Genomic DNA, 10,955 nt, shown 5'->3' with positions numbered 1-10,955 from the left:
TCTAGCGATTAGTCACTTTGACTCATTTGCATTCGAAAATCGTGCAAGAAACCCGACTCAGAATCGAGTCTTGCGGTCGTCGGCTCGACAGAAGAAATTCTTGGGAATAGAAAGAGTCTCGAAATCCTGGGTGATTCACAGACTCAACCTGGGTGAGTGTATCGCGTGACCCCATAGGGTGGATACTTCCTCGATCAGACGCAGCAACGAAATTCGCGCAGGATTCATCGGCGTCCATTGTTCGTATCTTCGAATAATGAAATTCGATTGCTCTTTGTTTCGCTCTGCGTACGATTATTATGCACTCTTCAAAGTACAAGGTCTCTTTAAGTGTTTGATTGAGAATGGAATATGTTCTCTCTTTCATCGTGCGATCGTCGATGAAAATTCAAAGTATCGTGAGACGATTCGATGCAAACAGCGTAGATAAAAAAAAGGAAGAAGTAGAACGAAGGTACCTGACCGTTTTCTCTATATCTGACGACAGCAGTTTGGCGATTTTAATGTTAGAAAAAAAATGACAAGTACGCGCTGCGCACCGATATTCCTCGGCAGCTTAAGTCTACGAAGAATTGTTCGAAGAACGGTTGATCGTCTCGATCGAAAAGTCCTGGGCATCGATATTGAAATCGGCATCGAGGTTCTAAAAAAAACAGGTTTTCGAAAGTACGCTCGCCGGGAAGAAGGAATGTTTTGCGTGGAAGATTACGCGACGAAGCAAAATCGTGGTCGTTCGACTGGAATTACAACTCCGCGTTTCACAAGGTCCGTGCAAATTGTATTTGTGGTCTTCGATCCTGTACGAAAGAAGCGTGTAAGCAGAGTAAATATAAAAACGAGGAAGGAAAGAAGCGAGATTCGGAAGATCTCGTAAGTCTGAGGAAACCGAATCGAGGGAAAAAATTGAAAAGCGAACGCGCGGTGTGAGTACCGGTAAATCACATTGTTTTCCTGGCAAATTATTTTCAGAAACGTTTCGGCTATTTCGGCATCGTCGGATCATTTATTCATGACCACGATGTGCGTAACGCACGTTTGGCATTGCTAGATGCACTGACGGAAGAGACGACGTAAGGTTTTAAGGAAATTGTACGTTTCGTAGGGCTACGACGATCTTCGAATCGCCGTATTATTTCGCGAGTGTCGTTGTTTGCGAACTTTCGAATTTATATCGAACTTATTATTACGAGGATATCAGCAGAGAAATAATCGACGAACTGTGACAGCAACGCTAATAACAGTGTCTCACTGACGTAATACGAACGATCGTAGATCAGATTCCTCTCGAAGATTTGTATCTCGAGAGAGGAGTAACGTGTTTACAGTTAAATTTCGTTTCTTGGAAATATTTGTGGATATCATTAACGAAGTGACTTGTTTCCAAAAATATATTTATAGCAAAAAAACAGCATAAACGATCGTAAAACTTGAAGCAAATTAGAAACATAGTTTAAAAAGCTTAAAAATTAACTTAACGAGATGAACCTAAATATTCAAGTAAAACAGACACACGCGTAACAGCAATAACAAAACTGGTATAAACTGACAAACTGTTGAGAGATTTACGTGATCAAAGGATTATATCAGAGACTACACGATAGTTACGGAGTAAAGGAGGAACAAAGGATAATCGAGTAACGCGATTGCGGGTGGAAAATCGTTTTTCTTTCGTGTCGTGACAAAAATCAGGAGACAATGGTGTGTGCCTCGTGCTATTGTGGAATACGGAAATACGTATCGTCGAGGAAACTGCGATCGATGAAGATAAAAATCGAGATAAAATAGATAAAGTAAAACCTATACAAACTAGAAACTACTTCAAACTATATGCTGATGCGTGTATTTATTGGAATAAAATGTTGGCTAATCATATATATATATGGAATTTAATTGTTTGTATCAATTACTGGTATTATATAAATTATCGTAAAAATTGAAATGTTTAATAAAATCTAAATCAACGTGAGAAACTTGAACGCAAAACTTATCAAAGTTGCCGGGTCTTTCTTTTTAACGAGCACGGGTGAATCAGACGTTTCGCGTACGCTTTTATTTTGAAGGCATTTCCGGTCAGAAGAATGCAACTGCATGCCTCTCAAGATATTTCTATTCACATATGAAAAGAATTAGTGGCGTTTGAATAGCTAATGTCGTTTCGTTTAAGAATTTATCGAACAAAGTACAAAGCAAAAGTAAAACATTTCTATTATTGGTGATGTAGAGGAATCATTGCAATTTCTAGACTGAAAATTTTTATGTAATTACAGAAAATCTATACTCGTTACAATTTCTAATGGATATAATTAATTTTTATTCAGAAATTACTCCATTTTTTTTTTTTTTTTTTTTTAGTTCGCAAAAATATGACATTGTGCAAATGTCCGCGGTATAATAATTGGGAAATGTAATTTGAAATCTGGCTGTGTACATTCTAGATCAATTTGATTATATTTATGGATTTTAGTTCAAACATATAACAAAACATATAATACTATACATAGTACACAATAATCATAACATTAATTGGAATTATTATATAAAAATTAGAAGGAACCATTTTTATAATAATTGAAATAATAATGGTAAATTATCGTACATTAATAATGATCTTTGGAAATGACCGCTTTTTCTAGCAAAACACTTTAATGAAAACTTGGTAATCGATTCAAACACTCCATCGTCAATTCCACGCGTGTAAAATCCCACGTTGAACCCTGACCCAGCGTAAACTCGTCATCGCGGTTTGATATCAATCAGTTTCGATCGTAGAATATTTCCTAGCCACTCCTCTATTCCTATAAACGCCGATCATGCGTGCCCATTACACAGATGTTTCAAACTATGCTACAACACCTATCGTTTCTCCTATCATCCAGCAAACCTATCCTTTTATCTACCCTTTTTTCTCCCTATCTCGCCATTACTATATTGTCACAAGAAATTTAATGTAAAAATCAAGCTAATGCGATCGAATCAGCGAAAGAAAGAACAATACGTACTGCGCCAACGCGAAATATGTATATCGAAAACCAAGCCAACCCAAGGCACAGTTCAATCCAAGACAAAACAAGAACGATACGTGGATTGATAGCGAATCAGGAGGCAAATATATACAGCTACAAAAGGCTACAAAGAGTATTTGAGCACGTGCATATATTACAACGATGCGTTGTTTCTCAAATTTGATATGCATCGAATCTTGTACTCGTACGAAAGTGCCACTAAAAATGATACGAGATCTATAATATAGAAATCTGTAATAAATACGGTTGCATTCGAATACTTCTTGCAACGTACTAAAAAGCAATCGACGAAAGAAACGGAGCACGATACGTCGAATAAACCGAGAGTCAAATATATTCAAAATCAAAGCACAGTTGTTAAATCTATGACAGAAAGAACGCGATACGTCGATCGACAATGAACGAAGAATGAACTGTACCGAAAATCAGGCGAATCTGATGCACAGCTGAAATGCACGACAGAAGGAGCGCGGTACGTCGATTGACAGTGAACCAAGAGGCAAAGCACACTCGCGTAGCATTGTACGCTGCCGCTGGCGTTGATGGTGGTAGTCACGAGCCGCGTGGTGGGAGGCCTCAATAAAAGTCAGTGGCAGACTGATTGTAATTCAGAGTGGCGGTAGACTTCGGTACCAGTTCCCCGTACGGCCGCGTCCTATCTCCGTGCCTCTTCTTCTCTTTTCGTTCTTCTTCGTTCTTGCGTGCGGTCTTTGGTGATTTTTCAAAAAGATTTTCTCCTCTTCCTCGATATCAATCTCGTCACCGATACGCGTACAAGAAGAAGTACAGCTCGAACGAGAACTTGGAGTCGATCGTCGATGATCATAGGCCCCAGATCAACGCGACAGACGCGAGAAACCGAGGAGACGTTGCTCGACCACGTTCGACGAGGTGCGTGCCTCTACGAAAACTCGCGAGACTTCGTAAAGAGTATCCGGCGAGCTACCTGCTTGGGAAACACACGAGATCGATAGTGTCGTGGCAACGACGTTTTAGACTGACCCTGCTGGCGAGTTGTTCCAACCTGGAATAACTCGATCCTGCACGTTTTCCCGCCAGGACAACTCATTTTCGATAAGATTCATGCTCGTCACGGGCAACCGAGTGGCAATCGAGCGAAGCTGGAATTGTTTTTGGGAAGAAGAACGATACTTCGAAGAGGAAGATCGGAGGTTTTAAAGGATCGAAAAGACACGTGGATCATTGGTCGCGTCATCTTGCGATCAGCTGAGGCATAGACGAACGCGTGCGTGTAGTCAGTGACACCGGGGTGAAGGGACATTTATCTTGGACGTTGTGAGATTCACGGTGATCGCCTGGCGCCTGAGGAGATTTTGACAGAGGAATTTTCAAAGTTTGCAAGTTACTGGACGAAGCATCAGAATGGCCAGGTGGAATCGTATGTTCGGATGGGAAAGGTGTGTCGGAAGTGTCCTTTTGGCGACTCTATTCGCCGTTTCGCACGTTAAATCCGAGGAACAGAAGTCGACTGTATCGCAGACTGCGGCTATGGTAAGCGTTCGAGCAAAATCTTTTTGAATTTCGATCATTGGAAAATACTTTGTAAACAAACCTGACAAGTGTATTTTGTCGATCGTAATGTCAGTTTCATTTTGTAGTCACAATATCCGTTTATTCCTATGCTAAGTAGGCTAATTGCGATTCCGATAACACCAACTCTTTCGAAAAGATACTGTCAAGTACGACACAAGTCAGAAAGAATGATAAATATATTTGAGTATCAATAATTAATCAAGCACACCTGGTATTCTGGCAGAATGCTAGTAATCAATCAAAAAACGTTGTTCGATCGAAATATACCTATGAATCTTAAAAAACATTAGCAACCATTTGAGAAAAAATTAATCACTTGAAACGTAGTATTATTCGATAAAAAAGTAGCACAATGAAATAGTACGATTTTAATTTCGATCAATTTTCAAAATAGTCAATTTTATTTCTATAAATTCTATAATAGTTGGACAGAAATCTCTCAGTGTAGAGTGTCGTAAATAATGTAGCGTCATAATAATTTACCAAAATCTATCATTTACGCGAGTATCGTAAAAAGTTCCAACGAATTGAATCGAAACGGACAACAATGGACATCGATGAGTAAAATTACGTTGCGCAATCATTCGCTTCTCGTGTGGTGTGCACCGTGCGGTCGGAAGTATTTTCATGGTTCTTCCTGGAAAATGAAACGTTTCGAGCGAACGCAACAAGTTCCAACGGTCGGAGACTGTACAGAGGGAAATACCTGCATAGAAACGGTTAATCGTACGGGAAAATTGATTCGCGCGAAATGTGTCGCACGCGTGCTATATGTGTGTGTCATACGTGAATGAGTAATGGTACACGTTTTCTTTTGACAACGCGAATAACATTCCAGAGGAAACGTTTATCTCTATGACACTGATATACGGATTACGATGAACACCAGGCATATCGCGAGTATGACACCAACTCGATCTATAAAACAATCTTTCCTACATTTTACTAGTAATTAGAATCGAAGGACGGTACTTCGTTGCTGATTTCTATCTTCCTTACGTTTCCTACGTTTCTTTCTATTAGATGGATTGGATAAATTATCGTTATTATTAATGTTTAACTTTGTTTTGAAAATAATTTATTTAACGATATTAATATCGAATTTTATTCCGTTTGCATCGTCGGTATTAACTTCATATTAGTTGTTGGTAAAAATTATCGTTTGAATATTATAAGTTAATGTTAAATTTTATTCCAACTTCATATTACTCTTGTTATTAGTATTGAATTTCATTTTATTGTATCATACTAATACCGTTTATATTAATTTTATCTTATTCGTGTCATTAGTAACAAATCTCGCTTAAACCTTTCTTATTATCGTCAAACGTTGCATCAACTATGCGTTATTGCTGTTACTGATTATTCATTTCAATTTTATTTTATCATATTATATTACCTTATCGACGTTACTAGTAAAACAAAACTTCTCTTAAATATTTATTATTAAGAACAAACTCTATTCCAATATTACTTGCGATACTACTATCGACCTTTACATTCCTTTATCTGCCACCGATATCATCGATACGAATATCTTCTCCAAAAATTATCAACAATTATTCCCTTATTTTTAATAATGCTCTCTTCCATAAATGTTTGTTCTATTGAGATCGAATCCCAGCGATAACAATTACCAATCGCGCGAATTTATTGACGATAACTCCGAAGATAGAACTTGATCAGATAGAGGACAATGGTAGTATAAAACGATAGGAATGTCGCATAAGTAATTTCGTCTATTCGTGGTATTCTGAAAGGTATGCAGCGTATAAAACAGGAAAAAAAAATTGAGACCGGTTTGCGAACATAATGACATAAGGTCGGACAGTGTGACGTCACTTGGCTACCTTCGCTGACAAAGTTCAGCTACGCGCGATGACTCGCTCCTGACCTTCGATTCATTGAACAGCATCGGCTACAAGCTTACGATAGTATTATACGCGTGTCAATGGGAAATTTCACAATTCCTAACAATGCCAATCGTCCAGTATCCTAACGAACATTTCTTCCTATTTAACTTCGCGTTTCGGGCCACAATTGAACCGAATAACAGAGATTGCCTTGGATAAGTCTGATAATAGCACCTTGGCCGAACGACGGTCATTGAAATCGCGGCTGTAAAGAGGTGATTTTGCGCGAGCCGCTTAAGCAATCTCGGTACGCGATAACGACGTAATTATCTGTCCCGGTAAATACAAACGATGGGCCGCTTTATCTCCAAGGTTCGCGACACGTGAGCAACCAGACCGATCTCACACCCTTGATTGCGATTACATTTCATCGACTCTTTGTTCGGCGTTAATCGACGCGTGTATCCGTAAATCAGAAGGGAATTTCGTTTTGACAGGTGTCTCGATACTTGTTTGCAAATAAAAGTCGATAATTATTCAGAAATATTTATTTGTTTTGTTTCACAATGTTAGTATAACGTTATTGAACGTCGATACAGTTAAATTCTGTCCTCAATTTTTATTGTCATACGTTGGTAAAAAAATATTTCTACGTGAGATATATGCGTGAAAAATTAAATAAATATTCAATAGGTATTACTGCTTATTAACTGTAATCGCGTGTAAGTAAATTTTATGTTCTTTACGTTCGATAGAAAAGAGCGTTATCGCGTGACTTTATTATGTATATCGGTTTTACGATTGTTGATTCGATTCCGTCAAAAAACGAATAGGAGTAGAGCTTTGTAGATGTCTCGATCGAAACGATAATGTCAAATATCAAGTTCTGTTTGTACTCGAGTAACAGCGTCGCGACTGAAAACTAGGCTAAACGGTTGTTGCAAGTAGTAAGAGTCAGGAACGTAGACAGTAGAATCGTACTTACTTCGATCAGACATATCGCAGCGTACTTATACTTATTCCTTAGCTTCTCTTATGTCCTTATTCAGATATACTTACGTGAATCCAGAAAATTTATCGAGGGAATCTTTTTTGACTAAATTAATTCCCAAATGAGAATAATTTCAATGAATCTTTCCAATTGAACTATTGGAATTATTTGGCATATTTTTTAATGGTTCGAAAGCTATTTAACATTTATCCCTCTTTTCTAAGTTCTTTTCTATTTTAGTATATAACGTACTTTCAAAGAAGGGGGATAGTGGATATTTTCAAGTACACTTGGAATTATTTGATCGTTTCTCAATTTATTAAAGAAGTATCAAACGCTTATTCATTTTCTATAATATCATGTGCACGCTTCATGTAGGTTTAAAGGACACAGTTGATTTTAATTCATAGTATTCAATCGTTCAATACGATATAAGAATCATAAAATCGTCTCGATTAAAAGAACAAGTTTCCTGCTGCGTGTTCAAGTCGTACCGACACGATAAATATGATCGATTGTCCAGGAAGAAATGCTATTGCCCTACGCTAATTTATTCGATAATTATTATAGCTGTCTAGTAGAACGATGTAGTCGTGATACATCACTCGACACATGGGATATAATACTTTGCACTACGATCTTGCCTATAATTGACACGAATTTATGTTCTTGGCAATGAGCCAAGTCAAACAAGCACCAGCATGACAAAGCACCGTTTCACTCTAAACGCCCATGTGTTGTAGCAGAGAATTTTAGAGACGAAGTACACCCTTACACGCGTTTCAAACGCGGCATCGTAATCAGTAATGACTTAATTATCGAGAGGAAAAATAGTCGTTCATCATTCTCCATGATGAAGCAAATGGTGGTCATTAATTTCCTTTTCTGCAGAATTATGAGGCTGGGTGAATGAGGCCGTAATAGGATTTGTGTAACAATTATGAAATTATTATCACGAATTACGAGCTGATAAAAGGTGGAATAATTTAAATATCTTGGTAATGAGTTTCTTTAAGTATTGTAATGTTAATATTGCACTGGAAATTCCACATATTCACACATCATAAATTTTATATTATTTCGATTAATTAATAATATTTCATTTTATACGGACGTCATTTTCTTAACATTTAATTCAGTTAACATCTCATACAATTTTTCTCTGTACAAATAAATGATATTGTTAGGCGCAAACGATCAACGCAATACACAAACCGTGATCATTGGTAAATCCTGGAGCAAACAAAGTCGCCCTGTACCAAGATAATGATCTATGTATGACTTGGCAAGATTCCCGTGCCAACTCAGCAATTGAAAAAGACAAAGGCGCAATTCGATTCTGGTCATCCAATATTAGATACAACAGAACATTTTAACTACGCGAAAGATCTCTGCATCAAAAACTAGTAATATTCGTGATTAATAGCGTATGCAACTTTGTTTCAAGCGACTTTATGCGAGTTTATGGATTCATACACGCGATGCAAAATATATTAATTATGCGAAACACTTTAGAAAAACAAAATACGTTTCAAGCGTATAAAGTAAGAATCTCTAGATCTTTAGATATACTACATGAAAAGAAGGGTCGTACAAAATCGCCTTAGATTCCTCATACTTTCGATCGAAGAAAAATCGTTGATGATTTAACGCGTATGAAAATTCAACTAATTAATTTTATATTATTTATTACTTTGCTTGAAATAAAAAGATATTGTAACGAATGAGTTTCTAGAACCAGTTAGTTACACTATTATAGCACATATTCAAGCATATTTCAATTATCTTCCTAAAAAGGCAACAATCCTTCCGAAGGAACATAAACCGTGTGAAACAAGGGTCTTTGTCTTTTCTTTTTTCTTCCGAAAGGGATGATGGTCAAGGGAAAAAACTTGGTTTGGTACTTGGCAAGGTGCCAAGTGATCGGTTCTCTCTCGAGTCTCTTTCTCTCGCTGACGGATCATACTAGGAAATGGTAAATAATGTATGTGCCTCGACACGGAAATACACGCGACTTAGGATAGCGAATCGTTGGCCTTCGTTGTGGCCGATCCGCAGTCGAGACACGATCAGTCCGTCATCAGAATATTAATCATCGTCGTATATATATTCTCATCGTCGCTCGATCCAGCGATCGTTCGCTCTTTTACGTATCTCTACCGTCTGGTGCATATGGCATCCGACTCTCTCTTTTCATCTGTCTTTCGAATGAGACGCGTGTTCTTCCCCAGGATGAGATTTAATCGAGTCGATTACCTCAATTAGCGACGCTTTTAAAAATACTCGTGAATGGAAATTTAGATGAACGGTTTGACTACTCGTCTAGTCACAGGCGCCTGTACAGTCGTCCTTTCGTTAAACTCCTTGACTTTACGATACGTGATCAAAGATCAAATTCCGCGAAGGTGGAAAGGAGTCCCGATCGGAGCAAATGAAATCCATTTAAATTTATTTTATACTTTGAGAAGGGAAGAACTGGACGCGAGCTGATTCTCACGATGGAAGACGACAATTTTGTAAAAACGGAGCGTATGGAACTTGGAGAAGATTTTGTATTGGGGAAAATTAATTAAGTAGATCTATTCTTAGGGAGATCTTTAAAATTCTTCGATATTTGTAACGCGGATGTAAATCGATTATAAAAATGCTCCTCCAACTTTAGAAGTCAAGCGCTTTTGTTTGAATGCACTCTGATAGGAAGAGGAAAGAGCTTAATTCAAAATTTGCCTCCTGAATTCTAATCATATTCTTCTAATACACCCACGCATACCAATTAACGTCTCATCAGGATTCTACTTTCATTGGTAAAATTAAACAGTTCAGAGATCGATTGTTCGGAAAGTCGAAGGAAGATGTATCTCCATAAGTAATCAAAGTGATACCGTTTTATCTGGTCTTCAATCGCGTCGATAAAAAGAAATAGAAATGTATATTGTAATTACGAATGCATCGCTCGTCCGATCTTGAATACCGTTTAACGCACGAGGTGATATCGTGAGTAAAACAAAGGATGATTTATGAGATGATTTGAATAATAGAAGTAGCATAATAAATTGTAAATAGATTATTTCTTCATCGTGAATACGATCGTCACATTATATTCTTTAAATTCAATGAAGCCCGAAGGTCTTCTCTATAAGATTTTAATAATAGCAAGATTCATCCAAATAATTGAAACGATTTATACGAAACTATTTGTTTCGTTCGAAGGAAGGAAATTCCAGCGCGAAACTGTATTTCTCGCAAGAAGAAACAATTTGTCCGCGGACGATGTAATTATTGGGTTGGCAACTAAGTGATTGCGGATTTTTTCAATACCACCTAATGGCAAAATACGCAATCACTTAGTTGCCAACCCAATACAAGGAAATACGAATCGATGAAAATCGACATTGACGTTAACAAAATTAATCGATTGGAGTTATTGAATGACAAGAAACGCATCGACTGACTAAATCGGCGATGCGAGGCTGCCTGTCGCTCGTTCTAAAGTGCCTTCCGTGTCTTATCAGGCTTCGCGGAAGATGATTGCCG

General features: G+C 37.7%; 1 protein-coding gene across 5 annotated transcripts in view; it reads left to right on the top strand.

Moving 5' to 3' along the window:
* The first annotated feature begins 3,615 nt into the window (after positions 1–3,615).
* LOC132908850 (matrix metalloproteinase-14) overlaps positions 3,616–10,955 on the top strand; it is a 40,580-nt gene continuing 33,240 nt past the window's right edge. For all 5 annotated transcript variants that reach the window (XM_060963233.1, XM_060963230.1, XM_060963234.1 and 2 more), the window contains exon 1: positions 3,616–4,535. In XM_060963233.1, coding sequence (XP_060819216.1) covers positions 4,407–4,535 — 129 coding nt within the window. In that variant the 5' untranslated portion in view covers positions 3,616–4,406. The remainder of the gene's footprint in view (positions 4,536–10,955) is intronic.

This window comes from Bombus pascuorum, chromosome 7 (genome assembly GCF_905332965.1).
Source record: "Bombus pascuorum chromosome 7, iyBomPasc1.1, whole genome shotgun sequence".
NCBI classification, from domain to species: Eukaryota; Metazoa; Arthropoda; class Insecta; order Hymenoptera; family Apidae; genus Bombus; species Bombus pascuorum.
Note: the sequence above shows the minus strand (reverse complement) of the source record. Positions and strands in the feature narration are given on the sequence as shown.